The sequence below is a fragment of the Thermobia domestica genome, chromosome 14, assembly GCF_964235325.1.
Source record: "Thermobia domestica chromosome 14, izTheDome1.hap1.1, whole genome shotgun sequence".
Taxonomy (NCBI): domain Eukaryota; kingdom Metazoa; phylum Arthropoda; class Insecta; order Zygentoma; family Lepismatidae; genus Thermobia; species Thermobia domestica.
This window is the reverse complement of record NC_137467.1, coordinates 63400553-63418782: the sequence shown is the minus strand read 5'-3', so window position 1 is coordinate 63418782 and position 18230 is coordinate 63400553. Positions and strand designations below refer to the sequence as shown.

Sequence of the window (18230 nt, the reverse complement as noted above, 5' to 3'; positions counted from 1 at the left end):
AACTTTATTTACTGTAGTAATAGAGTTTACTCTATAAATATTAGTTTTAAAATTATGTCCGTTTACCTAGAACTAATAAAGGATTTATTTTAACCAAACTTAAGTATACTAGCCGTTTGTTCAGGTTTTCAGTTTATAAATAGTGTACAATATGAATGTATATATTTGTTTTTTCACTAAAGTACAATAACAATGCTAAAAACGATGTTCATACTAGTGGACTGTAAGGCTTGGTTCGTATGCCACATGAATGCAACCAAATATAAATTCACTGTATTTAATGAGTACAACTTCAGTTTGCACACAAAAGTAATACACAAGAATAAACATATTCACAAGGTCCTTAGTTGTAAATGATTTTGATACGATGGCTTATTGATTGTGCTGTATTGTATGATCTTCGACCATGATATATGGTCCACCAAACTGAATGTTCTTGCTGCCACACTCACACACTGTTCCCAAAACAATAGAAACGCGTTAAGCAACTTGAACACTGTTGCCAGCTAAAGGCACACACACTGTTAAACACACAAATAATCCCAAACATACTCCCCCCTGTTGGTCAGCTAAGGTCTGACCAAATAAAACAAAATGATACATATAAAAAACGAAACAAACACAAAACTTGAGGAACTGTACTTATTTTTAGATTACTCAAATCTCAATTCTAATCCTTGTTACATGGTAATGCAACTAGTTTGTTGATGGAACGTTTATATGTTGCAGTTGTAGTACGAACCATCACTGCACGAACTAAGAAATCCTTTCCTGGGAACACTTTTTTCAATGATGCCCAATTTCCACTGCAATGCAGGAACGTTGTCTTCAATCAGCAAAACTACATCTGCGACCTTGAGATTGTGTTGCGGTGAAGTTGTCTTAGAGCGTTGTTGAAGACCATGTAAATAATCTCTGGACTATCTCTTCCAAATGTGTTGTTTTAGTTGTTGTATCTTCTGCCAACGAGATAAGTGGTTTTGTGGTAGATCGGTGAGGTTAGGCTCTGGTAAAGCTGTAAGTGCTTCTCCAATTAAAAAATGTCCAGGTGTGAGAACACTGATGTCGTTAGGCTCACTTGATAGCACTGTAAGTGGTCGAGAGTTGAGACAGGCCTCAATCTGTGTGAGTAATGTTGCAAACTCTTCATATGTTAACACTGCACCCTTTGTAATACGAACTAGATGGTATTTCATTGATTTTATACCGGCTTCCCATAGGCCTCCAAAATGCGGCGAATTCGGTGGTATGAAGTGCCACTGAATTCCTTCGGTCGATGTAAAATCATGAATTTGAGAACTAAAAGGATCTGATGAAAACAGCTGATACAATTCTTTCAATTCGTTGTTGGCTCCAACGAAATTTGTGCCATTGTCGCTGTATATATTAAGACATCTTCCTCGTCTGGCTATGAATCTGCGTAAAGCTGCTATTAATGACTGCGCACTAAGATCTGTTACCAATTCCAGATGTATTGCCTTGGTGGATAAACAAACAAATAACGCAACGTAAGCCTTACGTACAGATTTATTTCTATCTGCTCCTGATTTTATGTTAAACGCTCCAGCGTAGTCCACGCCTATGTTTAGGAATGGTCTGACTTGCTGCACACGAGCTGCTGGCAATTGTCCCATAAGTTGTTTTGAACCACTGGCCTTTAACTTGAAACACGTGAAGCAATGATGGATCATTTGTTTTACTACCTGTTTGCACCTGATGATCCAATATTTCTGGCGTAGTGATGATATTAATAATTGGGGTCCAGCATGAAGTAATCTTAAGTGTTCTGCTTCAACTATAAGTTTTGTTAAGTGTTGATTTGAAGGCAGAACTATTTGGTGTTTGGCGTCAAACGGAAGCTGACTATTCTCCAATCTTCCTCCAACTCGGATCATGCCTTCACTATCTAAAAATGGATGTAAATTGTTCAATTTACTTCTTGACGGAACAATGTTTCCATCACGAAGATGCTGTAATTCGCTGTGAAATCCAATTTCTTGTGCCCATTTGATGCAAACATGGAGCGCTGTGTGGAGTTCTTGTACTGAGAGACCTTCTGTTAGTTTGTTTTTCTTGTTTCTCATGTTATGAACAAAACGTCTACAATATGCTATTGTCCTAACTAACCTTGACAATTTTGAGAATCTTGTTATGGTTTCATTGCACCAATTGTCTAAAGTGACTGTCAATGTTATGGTTCCCTTACTCTCTGGAACTTGATCTGGTTGCAATGAATCCTTACTTGTCACTGACCAATTAGTTTCTAAACTAGAAAGCCATTGTGGACCGTGCCACCATAATGAATTGTCCTTTATGGAAACTGCATCTATTCCTCTTGAAATCAAGTCTCCAGGGTTGTCCGAAGAAGTTACATGTTTCCAACAGCTAATGTCAGTTAAGTCTTGAATTTGAGCTACTCTGTTGGCCACGAAAGGTTTCCATTTATTACACGGAGAAGCTAGCCATGCCAACACGATTTGGGAGTCGGTCCATAAATGGACGCTACTTATGTTCAATTTTAAAATTGGTAAAATCTTGTGAACTAATTTTGCCAAAACAACTGCTGCGCATAACTCCAGACGTGGGAGAGTGATTTTCTTGACTGGGGCCACACGTGATTTAGCACATAATAACTTAACTGATATTTCTCCTTGTTGATTGATCGATCGCATATAAATGCAAGCTCCATATGCTCTTTTAGAAGCATCTGAAAAACCATGGATCTGAATCTCCGCTATGTTTCCTTCAACGAGTACATATCTGTCAAATTTAATCTGATTGATTAATGGAAGTTGCTTGTACAATTGAGTCCATTTCTTTGCTAATTCCATTGGTATATTGTCGTCCCATTGAACCTTTTGCCGCCACAATTCTTGCAAAATTTTTTTGTATGAAATGACAACTGGTGAAATTATTCCTAATGGATCGAATATAGTGGCAATGGTGGAAGCAATCTGGCGTTTAGTAATGCACTCTTGAACCTTCATTGGTGACGTCTTGCTTTCAACGAGAAATATATCCTTGTCTGGATGCCATGACAATCCTAATGCCTTGACGCCTTGGCCCTCATGGAACTGGATTGGACGCTGCACTTGTCGAAGCTCTGGCGAGATGGATTCCAATAACCTTGGATCATTCGAACTCCATTTCCTAAGTGTAAAACCTCCCTTTCCCAGTAACTCTATCAATTGCTTCTGGACCTCTAGAGCTTGCTGTATGTTGTTCATGCCACTACAAACATCGTCAATATAGAAATCTCGACGTAATATTTCTGCTGCTACAGGGTAATTATGCTCTTCTTCGTCTGCTAATTGCTGTAAGCATCTTGTGGTCACAAATGAAGCACATACCGTACCATACGTTAGTGTTTTCAACTCAAAAACTTGAATCGGTTCATTTCTAGATCTTCTCCACAATATACGTTGTAATGGCGTGTCTTCTGGATGAACATTGCCCATGCGATACATCTTAGCGATATCTGCAGTGAATACTACTGAATGAGTTCTAAAGCGCAAAACGATAGAAAACAAATCTTGCTGTATTGTAGGACCAACTAAAAGAATGTCGTTGAGGCTTTTTCCGCTGTCAGGTTTTGCTGAAGCATCAAACACTACACGGAGCTTCGTTGTAGAGCTTGTGGGCTTAAAAACTGCATGATGTGGCAAATAGTATGCAACGCTGACGTCCTCCTTTTTACTCTCATCTATCCTTACCATGTGACCAAGATCTTCATATTCTTGCATGAATTCCGTATATTTAGCTTCAAAGTTCGGGTGTTGATCGAATCTTCTCTCCAATTGCTTTAATCTAACCAATGCCTGCTGATAAGAATCGCCTAAAACTGTACGGTCTTCAAGCAAAGGCAATCGTACAATGAAACGCCCTGTATGATCTCTTGTTGTATTCTGAACGAAATGTCGCTCACATGCAAGCTCTTCGCTTGATCTAGGTGTAACAGTAATTTCTTCTAGTTCCCATAATTTTTGAAAGTGTTGCTGTAGATCTATGTTTGTCTTCACAAAACATGTTGTTAATGGAATATGGGGGTCACGTTCTTGAGGAATGCGTCCTGCCACGATCCATCCCAATTCTGTCTCCTGAAGCACTGGAAAATCACCTGGCCGCGTTTTGTGTCCTGACTTCATAATTATGTAGAATACTTCCGCACCTAAAAGAATATCTATGTCTCCAGGCGCATTAAAAGTAGGATCTGCTAGAACAGTGTCCTTGGGAATGTTCCAATCGTCATAATTAATTCTTTCTTCCCGTAGTTTACTTGTAATGTGAGGGAGAACTGAAGAACTTATATTCAATGAAAATGTGTTAACACATGAAAGGACACAAATATCTACAGAGTACTTTCTATTAGAGATTGCTTGATTTATACCTTGAATTGGAGTATACTGTCTATACCGTTTGATGTTCAATTGTTGCACCAAATTCTCTGTTATGAAATTGGTCTGACTAGCACTGTCTAGAAGCGCGCGACAAGGAACCAAATTTCCTTTGTTATCCCTTACTTTTACTATTGCAGTAGATAACAACACTCTTGCGTTAGGCCTAGCCTTTAATGCACAATATGACACTTGCCCTAAATTTTCACTGGAATCTGAGTTGTTACTACGCTCTTGCACCACGGCACTGCTTACACTTGGAAACCGCACTGATTTGTCTTTTGTTACGTCTACATGCAATAATGTATTGTGCTTTTTGGAACACTTTTTACAACCTCTCGATTTACAATTCTTCAAAAAATGATTACTTTTCAAACAATTCATGCATAATTTATTTTTACGAATGCACTCTAATTTTTGGCTGTGTCCCGCATTCACAAAGCACGAACAAGAATATAAGGGATGCTGGCTATTACAAAATTCGCATGCATTTGAAAATGTTGATAAATAAGTCTTTGATGACTGAATACTTTCCGCTTGCTTATTTTGTACGCTACTACCCTGCTTCACACCATCAATACTAGTTCTCATGTTCTCAAGCACCTGTCAACGTTTCTCGAGAAACGAAAAGAATTCTGATAAAGCAGGAAAATTAGAATTCGTATTTTGAAGCTCCCATGACTTTCTAGTAGTTGCATCTAATTTTGATACAAAGTGTTGGGTCAAAATTACGTCTGTGAGGTTTACGTTTGGCTCAAGTGCTTGTAGCGCATTTATATTGCTAGTAGCTGTATTTATAAAAGCGCGAAGTTCACTTACATTTTCTTTATACACTGGCTTGATTTGTAGTATTTCGTGAATGTAAGAAGAAGCAATTAGCTTTTTATTTGAATACCTATCAACGAGTAATTGCCATGCTACTGAATAATTTGTTTCGGTAATTGGTAAATTTTCAATTAGGTTTAATGCTTCGCCCTTAAGGTTATTCATTACGTCCAAATAGTTTGTGTCTAAAACGGTAGATGGCGCCACCGTCACCAATGTTAACATATACAACTAATAAAATTAAAACAATCAAAAATAAAATGAACAATTCAAAAATTAAGCAAAAACGGATATAATCTGGTTAATGGACGTTACAAAATCTAGGGAATGGTACGTGTCGATTTCACTTATTGTTATTAGTTTCATTGTTAGAGGCCACCATTGTTAAGTAAATAATCAACTTTATCTGCCGTACTTTCTACCAGAAACTGACCAAACTTTACACACCCATTTAAGATTGAAATATCTAGGGAATGGTACGTGTCGATTTCACATATTGTTGTTAGTTTCATTGTTGAAGACCACCATTGTTAAATAAACAATCAAGTTTTTCTGCCACATTTTCTACCACAAACTGACCAAAATTTTCAGAATCATTTAAGATTAAGCTATCTATGGAATGGTATGTGTCGATTTCACATATTGTTGTTAGTATCATTGTTAGAGGCCACCATTGTTAAACAAACAATCAACATTAATGGCCATACGTTCTACCAGAAACTGACCAAACTTTGCACATCCATTTAAAGTTGAAATATCTACGGAATGCTATGTGTCGATTTCACATATTGTTGTTAGTTTCATTGTTGTAAGACACCATTGTTAAATACATAATCGTTGGATTTCTTCATTATTAAACAACAATCAACTTTATCTGCCATATTTTCTACCACAAACTGACCAAACTTGCACAATCATTTACGATTGAGATGTCGATGGAATGGTACGTGCCGATTTCACTTATTGTAACTTTCATTCTTAGAGGCCACCATTGTTAAAAAAAAAAAAAACAATCAACTTTGTCTGCCACATTTTCTACCAGAAACTGACCAAACTTTGCACACGCATTTAAGATTGAAATATCTAGGGAATGGTACCTGTCGATTTCACATATTGTTGTTAGTTTCATTGTTGTAAGACGCCATAGTTAAACACATAATCGTTGGATTTCTTCATTATTAAACAAACAATCAAGCTTTTCTGCCACACTTTCTACCACAAACTGACCAAACTTGCAGAATCATTTACGATTGAGATATCTATGGAATGGTACATGCCGATTTCACATATTGTTGTTAGTTTCATTATTAGAGGACACCATTTTAAGTAAAGAATCAACTTTATCTAACACACTTTCTAACACAAACTTATCAAACTTGGCACAACCATCGGATTACCACAGAGATATCTACTGAATGGTACCAATCGATTTCACATGTTGTTAGTTTCACTGTTCGAGACCACCATTTTAAAACAATCGTTGGATTTCTCCATTATTAAATAAACAATCAACTTTATCTGCCATACTTTATACTACAAACTAACCAAACGTGTCATACTTATTTACGATTGCGATATCTACGGAATGATACGTGTCGATTTCATTTATTGTTATTAGTTTTATTCTTAGAGACCACCATTTTTAAATAAACAATCAACTATATCTGCCATACTTTCTACCAGAAACTGACCAAATTTTGCATACCCCTTGAAAGTTGAAATATCTACGGAATGCTATGTGTCGATTTCACATGTTGTTGTTAGTTTCATTGTTAAAACATACCATTTTAAGTAAAGAATCAACTTTATCTAACACACTTTCTAACCCAAACTTATCAAACTTGGCACACCCATCGGATTACCACAGATATATCTACTGAATGGTACCAATCGATTTCACATGTTGTTAGTTTCACTGTTCGAGATTACCATTTTAAAACAATCGTTGGATTTCTCCATTATTAAATAAAAAATCAACTTTATCTGCCATACTTTCTACCTCAAACTGACCAAACTTGCACAATCATTTACGATTGAGATGTCGATGGAACGGTACGTACAGATTTCACTTATTGTTGTTAGTTTCATTTTTAGAGGCCACCATTGTTAAGTAAACAATCAACTTTATCTGCCGTACTTTCTACCAGAAACTGACCAAACTTTACACACCCATTTAAGATTGAAATATCTAGGGAATGGTACGTGTCGATTTCACATATTGTTGTTAGTTTCATTGTTGAAGACCACCATTGTTAAATAAACAATCAAGTTTTTCTGCCACATTTTCTACCACAAACTGACCAAAATTTTCAGAATCATTTAAGATTAAGATATCTATGGAATGGTATGTGTCGATTTCACATATTGTTGTTAGTATCATTGTTAGAGGACACCATTGTTAAACTAACAATCAACATTAATGGCCATACGTTCTACCAGAAACTGACCAAACTTTGCACACCCATTTAAAGTTGAAATATCTACGGAATGCTATGTGTCGATTTCACATATTGTTGTTAGTTTCATTGTTGTAAGACACCATTGTTAAATACATAATCGTTGGATTTCTTCATTATTAAACAACAATCAACTTTATCTGCCATATTTTCTACCACAAACTGACCAAACTTGCACAATCATTTACGATTGAGATGTCGATGGAATGGTACGTGCCGATTTCACTTATTGTTGTAACTTTCATTCTTAGAATCCACCATTGTTAAAAAAAACAATCAACTTTGTCTGCCACATTTTCTACCAAAAACTGACCAAACTTTGCACACGCATTTAAGATTGAAATATCTAGGGAATGGTACCTGTCGATTTCACATATTGTTGTTAGTTTCATTGTTGTAAGACGCCATAGTTAAACACATAATCGTTGGATTTCTTCATTATTAAACAAACAATCAAGCTTTTCTGCCACACTTTCTACCACAAACTGACCAAACTTGCACAATCATTTACGATTGAGATATCTATGGAATGGTACATGCCGATTTCACATATTGTTGTTAGTTTCATTATTAGAGGACACCATTTTAAGTAAAGAATCAACTTTATCTAACACACTTTCTAACACAAACTTATCAAACTTGGCACAACCATCGGATTACCACAGAGATATCTACTGAATGGTACCAATCGATTTCACATGTTGTTAGTTTCACTGTTCGAGACCACCATTTTAAAACAATCGTTGGATTTCTCCATTATTAAATAAACAATCAACTTTATCTGCCATACTTTATACTACAAACTAACCAAACGTGTCATACTTATTTACGATTGAGATATCTACGGAATGGTACGTGTCGATTTCATTTATTGTTATTAGTTTTATTCTTAGAGACCACCATTTTTAAATAAACAATCAACTATATCTGCCATACTTTCTACCAGAAACTGACCAAATTTTGCATACCCCTTGAAAGTTGAAATATCTACGGAATGCTATGTGTCGATTTCACATGTTGTTGTTAGTTTCATTGTTAAAACATACCATTTTAAGTAAAGAATCAACTTTATCTAACACACTTTCTAACCCAAACTTATCAAACTTGGCACACCCATCGGATTACCACAGATATATCTACTGAATGGTACCAATCGATTTCACATGTTGTTAGTTTCACTGTTCGAGATTACCATTTTAAAACAATCGTTGGATTTCTCCATTATTAAATAAAAAATCAACTTTATCTGCCATACTTTCTACCTCAAACTGACCAAACTTGCACAATCATTTACGATTGAGATGTCGATGGAACGGTACGTACAGATTTCACTTATTGTTGTTAGTTTCATTGTTAGAGGCCACCATTGTTAAGTAAACAATCAACTTTATCTGCCGTACTTTCTACCAGAAACTGACCAAACTTTACACACCCATTTAAGATTGAAATATCTAGGGAATGGTATGTGTCGATTTCACATATTGTTGTTAGTTTCATTGTTGAAGACCACCATTGTTAAATAAACAATCAAGTTTTTCTGCCACATTTTCTACCACAAACTGGCCAAAATTTTCAGAATCATTTAAGATTAAGATATCTATGGAATGGTATGTGTCGATTTCACATATTGTTGTTAGTATCATTGTTAGAGGCCACCATTGTTAAACTAACAATCAACATTAATGGCCATACGTTCTACCAGAAACTGACCAAACTTTGCACACCCATTTAAAGTTGAAATATCTACGGAATGCTATGTGTCGATTTCACATATTGTTGTTAGTTTGATTGTTGTAAGACACCATTGTTAAATACATAATCGTTGGATTTCTTCATTATTAAACAACAATCAACTTTATCTGCCATATTTTCTACCACAAACTGACCAAACTTGCACAATCATTTACGATTGAGATATCTATGGAATGGTACATGCCGATTTCACATATTGTTGTTAGTTTCATTGTTAGAGGCCACCATTGTTAAAAAAAACAATCAACTTTATCTGCCACATTTTCTACCAGAAACTGACCAAACTTTGCACACGCATTTAAGATTGAAATATCTAGGGAATGGTACCTGTCGATTTCACCTATTGTTGTTAGTTTCATTGTTGTAAGACACCATTGTTAAATACATAATCATTGGATTTCTTCATTATTAAACAAACAATCAAGCTTTTCTGCCACACTTTCTACCACAAACTGACCAAACTTGCACAATCATTTACGATTGAGATATCTATGGAATGGTACATGCCGATTTCACATATTGTTGTTAGTTTCATTGTTAGAGGACACCATTTTAAGTAAAGAATCAACTTTATCTAACACACTTTCTAACACAAACTTATCAAACTTGGCACAACCATCGGATTACCACAGAGATATCTACTGAATGGTACCAATCGATTTCACATGTTAGTTTCACTGTTCGAGACCACCATTTTAAAACAATCGTTGGATTTTTCCGTTATTAAATAAACAATCAACTTTATCTGCCATATTTTATACTACAAACTGACCAAACGTGGCATACTTATTTAAGATTGAGATATCTATGGAATGGTACGTGTCGATTTCATTTATTGTTATTAGTTTTATTGTTAGAGACCATCATTTTTAAATAAACAATCAACTATATCTGCCATACTTTCTACCAGAAACTGACCAAATTTTGCATACCCCTTGAAAGTTGAAATATCTACGGAATGCTATGTGTCGATTTTACATGTTGTTACTAGTTTCATTATTAATGGCCACCATTGTTAAATACAGAATCGTTGGATTTCTCCAGTGTTAAGTATACAGTCAACTTTTGTCTGCCATATTTTGTACCACAAACTAACCTAACGTGGCACACTCATTTACGATTGAGATATCAATGGCATGGTTCGTGCCGATTTTACATATTGTTGTTAGTTTCATTCTTAGAGGCCACTGTTGCTATGTAAACAATCAAGTTTATCTTTCGTACTTTCTACGAGAAAATGAAGAAACTTTGCACACCCATTTAAGATTGCAGGTATGTATCTAGGGAATGGTATGTGTGGATTCCACATATTGTTGTTAGTTTCATTGTTGAAGGCCACTATTCTTAAATAAACCATCAACTTTATCTGCCATACTTTCTAAAACAAACCGACCAAATTTGGCACACCCATCGGATTTGCACAGAGATATCTACTTAATGGTACTAGTCGATTTCACATGTTGTTGTTAGTTTCATTATTAATGGCCACCATTGTTAAATAAACAATCGTTGGATTTCTCCATGGTTAAATAAACAATCAACTTTATCTGCCATACTTTCAACCACAAACTAACCAAACTTGGCACACTCATTTACGATTGAGATATCTATGGAATGGTACGGGTCGATTTCACTTATTGTTGTTACTTTCATTGTTAGAGGCCAGCATTGTTAAATGAACAATCAACTATATGTGCCATACTTTCTACCAGAAATTGGTCAAACCTTGCACACACATTTAATATTGAAATATCTAGGGAAAGATATGTGCCGATTTCTCATATTGTTGTTAGTTTCATTGTAGAGATCACCATTGTTAAATAAACATTCGTTGGATTTCTCCATTGTTAAATAAACGATCAACTTTATCTGCCATACTTTCTACCACAAACTAAGCAAACTTTGCACACTCATGAACGATTGAGATATCTATGGAATGGTATGTGTCGATTTCACATATTGTTGTTCTTTCATTGTTGAAGGCCACCATTGTTAAATAAACAATCGTTGAATTTCTAAATTGTTACCTAAACAATCAACTTTATCTTACACTTTTTCTACCACTACTAACCAAATTTGGCGCACTCATTTACAATTGAGACATCTATGGAACGGTACGTGTCGATTTCACTTACTGTTGTTAATTTCATTGTTAGAGGCCACCATTATTAAATAAAGAATCAACTTTATCTGCCATACTTTCTAGCAGAAACTGACCAAACCTTACACACTCATTTAAGACTGAAATATCTAGGGAAAGATATGTGTCGATTTCTCGTATTGTTGTTAGTTTCATTGTTGAAGACCACCATTGTTAAATACACAATCCTTGGATTTCTACATTGTGAAATAAACGATCAACTTTATCTGCCATACTTTCTACCACAGACTAACCAAACTTTGCACACCCATATAAGATTGAAATATGTAGGAAATAGTACGTGCTGATTTCACATGTTGTTCTTAGTTTCATTGTTGGAGGCCACCATTGTTAAATAAAGAATCAATTTTATTTGCTATATTTTTACCAGAAACTGACCAAACTTGGCACACCCATCGGATTACCACTGAGATATCTTGGGAATGGTACTTGTCGATTTCACATATTATTGTTAGTTTTATCATTTAAGGCCACCATTGTTCAATAAATAATTGTTGGATTTCTCCATTGTTAAATAAACAATCAACTTTATCTGCCATACTTTTTACCACAGATTAACCAAACTTAGCACACTTCTTTACGATTTAGATATCTATGAAATGGTACCTGTCGATTTCACTTGTTGTTGTTAGTTTCATTGTTAGAGGCCACCATTGTTAAATAAACAATAAACTTTATCTGTCATACTTTCTACCAGAAACTGACCAAACTTTGCGTACCTATGAAAGATTGAAATATCTATCCTATGGTTCATGTCGATTTCACATATTGTTTTAGTTACGTTGTTGGAGACTACCATTATTAAATAAACGATTCACTTTATTTTCCATACTTTTTACCAGAAGCTGACCAAACTTGACATATTTGCGATTCAGATATCTAGAGAATGGTACATGTCGATTTCTCATATTGTTGTTAGTTTCATTGTTGGAGGCCTCTATTTTTAAATATACAGTAAACTATTTTCCATACTTGCTACCAGAAACTAAGCAAACTTTACTTACCTATTTACGATTGAAATATCTGTGGAATGATACATGTCGCTTATCAAGGGCTAACAAGCCCTAGCCAAATTGTGTGTAATACATCAGTATGCGTTGGGATCAAACGATAATTATTCGTGATCAAACGAGCTGGACAAATTCCGATTGAATTTGTTTTCATGGTGGCTGTGGTGGAGGGGCTAACAGGTCATCGGTAAATGTTATTGTTCGGAAAATGGAATAGTGAAAAAAAATAAACACATTTCATTCAGAACTTTGTTGCGCCTGTTTTATAACCAGTGTGAACTAGTTGTGTGCCTCCAGATTTTTTTTTTGTCTCAGGTGGAGCGGGATGGCCCCCTACAGCGTTCCTAGAATTACACTCTAAAAGCCCACAGTGTTCCTAGAATTGCACTCTAAAAGCCCCTCCCATACAACTGACCTGTGCTTCCCAGCAGACACCTCACATTTGAACTCTGTTGAGATTCTATGTAAGTTTGTCGGCTGTACGTACAAATTCAGAGAATATACATGTATTAGGGAATTGAGAAGTTCTCGAAATAAATTTGCAAGCTGAATATTTTTTCGCGACATAAGTGAAGAGTAATTATATACCCTTGAAGAATTCCCTGGAGAATAAGAAAGCTCTAAGCAAAATAATCATTGAATAAATAGCAATGTAATCACAGTAATGTTTATATATGGCATGTTGTATTTCTACCAGATTGTCAGAGCACTAATTATCTCAATTTTTGGATGTGAGCGATCTCGCTATCGAATTTCCAGAAGAACATTTAAAAAAAAGTTGTATTTAGGTCTATTCCATTTTAAACAAACGAAATACATTGCGTAAAAGAACTTTCCATGCTAAAATATTTGATGGGTAGAGTAGTTTGTGTGGGATTTGATTGTTATTGCATGTATCTATTGCATGCTGAATGGGTAGCTGGGAAAGCAGCCAGGATATTCATTCTGACGGTTGCAAGCCCGTGAAAATACAGAGCAACAGTTACTCCAAGGGAGTAGATAATAGATAAAAATTCTTAAAACTACCGTGGGGGAGAGAGCCGAAAGAGGGTATAGTGTGAAATTTTGGGCCGGAACTAGGGAAGTTCTGCCAGGAACGCAGGATCACCTGTATACAGCTCTCATTGTTGAGACACTAAAATTTTTTAATTACTCGTATACGGAAGATAAACATTACGAAACTATTTTTATTTATTTATTTATTTACTTATTCCTCGGGGGGTAGTCTATCTCAGAAGATTACGATTAGCATAATTCTATGTTTCAGGAGTGCGCTTCGAACCCACCCCCCAGAGGCGGCTTTTTGGGCGGGCGAACTATACATTGTCCGCAGGTCCACACATTAATTAAAGTATATGTAACACACATGTACGTATATATATATATATATATATATATATATATATATATATATATATATGCTAAATGTAAAATATTTTTGAACCAATGTTTCCAATCCAAATAATAGAGACCCACGGCTCCAACTCGCCAAGGGCTCCATAAGAACAAATTCCGCCTGTGTCACCTTCTACACATCAGTGCCTATGCCCATAGTATATTCTATGATAACAATTGACTGAATGTGCTTTTCAAGTTTCACTTTCTTGGAAAGAGAATGCGTAAGACTCTCTTAGTGTTCCAACGAGACGAGACAGGACTCTTTGAAGCGAGACACGATACAATACGAAACGTTTTGTGAAATGTCTCGTCTCGTGTCTCGAAAAATACAAACACAGTTTCTGAATTTGCTTAAAAATTTATTAACTCGGAATAAATTATTTGCCTTCGAAATGTATACCATCTTTTATTATTTCAAATGATCGAAATGATTCAATGTTTCAAATCCTACAAAGAACAGGGAATACCTAAAGCATTTTTTAAAAATGATTCTTACAAACAGCTTTCACTTCCATTTTTCAATTGATTCAAGTTTAATTATTTTGTGATAGTGCTCCAGATTCAAATACAAATGTAAAGCGTTCATCAGTGTTTTAGAAGATTTTATTCCGGGGGCTGGTGGAGATATCTACGTATAAAAATCTTGTTTTAGAAGTACAAGTAGAAGTGGCAATTTTATCAGTAACTAACTATTGTTTCATGGTCTTTCTCGTTCCGAACCAAGACAGAAACGTGTCAGCCTTTCTCGATACTGAGGTTTGAAAAGATGCTGATTTGACAACAAAATTTATCTTTTTTATTGTTTTATGATGTTATTCGAAGCTAAACCATTTTTTAAATGGGAAAGTTACATAGGCCTCCTTATTTGTTGAAGTGGCGCCAGGGGTTCTGAAAAAAGGATATCAGAATAAATGGGGAAATCTTGCCTTTCGACTGTACTGACGGTATTGACAAATGTTCCTATCGAAGTAATTATGGTTCAGTCGAATCTAAGCAGTCGTTGCTGGAAGATTGCAGTCGTGTTGTGTGTTGTGCTACCAAACAAAACTTGGTTAAAAGTTGTAATTTTAACCACTTGGTATAACAGCTCTTTTTGTGGGCCTCAACCTTTCTGGTGTTGCTACGAGACGAGACAGAACCATTTGATACGAGACGAGACGGGCACAACTTTTCTAGACGAGACGACACAGCCAGAAGTTTCGTCTTGTCTCGTGGCAACACTAGACTCTCTAGATATATCAGTAAATGGAATGACAACGTTCCTCACGTGTTAGCTCTCAGCCTCTTTCTTTCACTGATGTTTGTTTACATAGTAGATGAATATATAGAGAGTAACAAAAGGATGAGATATGCAGATTCTCCTGAAACCACATTAAAATTATAGCAGTATTTGGAGCTTGTTATAAATGGATTTACCGGGGAACTAAAATAATTCTTGGAATTGATCATACAATATTGATATAAAAAAAACATGGAAACAAGTAAAGACAAAGAACTGAAATCGTGAATTTGTTTTCAAAATACAGAAATCTCGAAGGAATATCTGTTTAGCCAACTTTAATTGTAAACGAATTTTGAATAAATTTTCATTCCCTGAATTCTTATAGATAAAAAATAGAAATCTTTCTTTTAGCGTACGAATGAGAGGCTTTAGGAAATTAGGCCAAGATAATTAAAATTATACTGTCCTTTACAAAATTTAAGGGGAATATCATGATCGAAAAAGCATCAGTCAAACTATAAAGGTCAGTGGTAGCTTTTGTCATTTCTTACGACCACTATATGCACCTTATTGCGAAAAATTTATTCGTATTATAAAACCGCTATCGTTCAATAAATGTCAAATTTAATAGATCTTGAGAGATGAAATTGTCATTACCTCTGTCGCATAATATATTCTAGCTTTGGGACCCATGCCATTATATGACTTTCACGATAAGTGACAAGAAGAATATAAATCCCAAGTTCAAAACGTAAGGAAAGAAACCGGCTGTTCGCGCTTCAAATTATGAAAATTGTACCAAGATGGTTGAAATTATGATTTTGTATTTCTTTACGAGAAAGAAGAATAAAAATAAAAATTGAAGCAATTATGTATGTATAAGGCCACTATCTTCTTCAAGTTACTAAACTAACTTCAAGTGTTTCAACCATTTTTGACACATATCTCGAAAACTTTTAGTGATATTAGAGGCAAGAATACGTGGTTGATAATGAGCTTTTTAATTATGTCACAATACTTTTGAACTTTACCTTATGAGAAATGGCATATTCCAAAAATAATTCAGTACCACCCTAACCTGAATTTTACCAAAAGATTAGCGAAAGTGATACGGTGTGCGTCGTCCAGGGTTTAATTCCCGGTGTGGCACTCAAACATTGCTGTGTTGACCAAACATCGAGAAAAAAGTTGGGAAACTAAAAGATAGCGGAGTTCAATCTAGACAGCCGGATACGTTGGGTGTAGTTGTGCTGACCACTAACATAAGCCCGCTGCAGACTCAGATCACAAGGGACTGTTGCGCCAGGAGTTTATATATATATATATATATATATATATATATATATATATATTGGTGTTATTATTTTACCTTACCTCTTAGTAGCGTAAGGACGAATGGGCCTCCCCGCAAAAATGTTAAACGGACCCCCTCTATCCACATCCATGAGTCACGTAAAATTTACAGAGAACAGTTTTGACTTTCTATGTTCTATCTAGTGAGTCGCAACTTGCTCATATGCAAAAAAAATGCACATTATTATTATTATTATTATTATTATTATTATTATTATTATTATTATATTGTGCTATAGTTTTCGTCTATTCTGCTGTACCAACTTCGAGAGTCTCCGACATCCGACATTTTTAATGAGGTGTAGTCGCCCCACTTTTTGTTGTTTGGTTCGATGCTGGTTTCACTGTCCTTTTCCCACCTTTGAAATACATAAGCACGGCAGATCGCGAAAACTCGACAAGTCGCGCTGTTTCCGAAATGAAGCTCCTAGCCATTTACTCACCCTGATATATCGTCGTCCTTCCCCATTCAAGGCACAAGCACCACACTGACTAATCGAGTGAGATTCTTGTCACGTTTGGCGCGCGGTTGTGTTATGCCTTGTAGCTCTTATCTCTGCACAATGATTTCGTTCAAAAAGTAGCGAGTGGTCATAATGTTTTCGCTGGTCAGCATAAGTTTTGTTGGCATTTACTAAATAATCGCTCAGGTGTTACCGTCTTCACAGCTAAAAATGAGATATAGTTGGAACATCACATAATTTTTAACATCCTAACATTATAAAGTTTAACTTCGAAACTGAAATGGGCCTCTTTCTGTTCTGGGCCTCTTAATGTTGCGCCGCAGGCCCTTTAATTGCGCCGCAGCATTCTCTCTACTCAGAAGGATAGGGACAAATAGAAAAGTCAAAATTCATTCTGTCCATTTTTCAAGCATCATACACTTCAGGAAAAAAAATCATAATACTGATATGTAAGAAAATATTGGTATTGTTTGTTTTCTGTATACAAAGAACCATTTAGGTTTTTTATCTCATATTCTGGTAATAATCGAAAAAAAAAAAGAAAAGAGCTTCATGTGATAAACGGACGAAAGAAAATTTGTCAACGCAATGCGAATGAAGTTCTCTACAACCTAATTCACGTTTTTCGTACAAAAACTCTATTCCTACCTGCAAAAAGAAAAGATTTCTGTTACCCGTCAATGGTTGAGATTTTGCCCTGCGGCTGGACAACACGGCTTGTAAAAATAGACTCTGACTGACTGCAGGTGCACGAAGAAAAAAAACTGTTGGATTCCTCTCCCCGCCCACTTCAATTGTGGATATCCTGGACACATTTAAACTGAGCGGTACGATCTTTCAGTTCTTCCCAGTAGAGGTACCAGCAGTGATTGCTAAATGAAAAAGTGAGCATCTGGTGGCGAAAAGGCGAAGTGCTAGGACAAGGGGGTGGGCACAGTAACCTTAAGAGAAGTTCGGGGGTACTGAAACTTCTGTACTGTGGAAATGCCTTTATTCTCGTGAATAAGAGATATAAAAGTGTCCTTATATGATAACCAATGTTTACAGTTCCCGTCAAATGCAGGCAACTGTATGACCGGTAATTTAACTTGTGCGCTACTGCTAGTGCTATTATTAACAGCTGATTCTTTATTTCCATGCTTTAAAACAAATGCTTGCATTTGAGCCTCTAAAGAAAAATACACATTTTCAATTT

The 18230-nt window shown here is 35.7% G+C and overlaps 1 protein-coding gene across 1 annotated transcript; it reads right to left on the bottom strand.

Annotated features, from left to right (window-relative positions):
* Nucleotides 1-920: 920 nt before the first annotated feature.
* LOC145669848 (uncharacterized) lies at nt 921-16860 on the bottom strand. Its single transcript, XM_081738195.1, has 2 exons — nt 16836-16860; nt 921-4684 (listed from the first exon to the last, which is right to left on the bottom strand). The coding sequence occupies exons 1-2, from the start codon at nt 16858-16860 to the stop codon at nt 921-923; spliced, it is 3789 nt and encodes a 1262-aa protein (XP_081594321.1).
* Between the last annotated feature and the right edge of the window lie 1370 nt (nt 16861-18230).

Coding starts and splice junctions, on each gene's coding strand:
- LOC145669848 (XM_081738195.1), bottom strand. CDS start 16,860: ATGTCGGATGTCGGAGACTCTCGAA. Junction 4,685..16,835: donor GGATGTCGGAGACTCTCGAA/GTTGGTACAGCA, acceptor TATTGCATGTAG/ACGTAACAAAAGACAAATCA.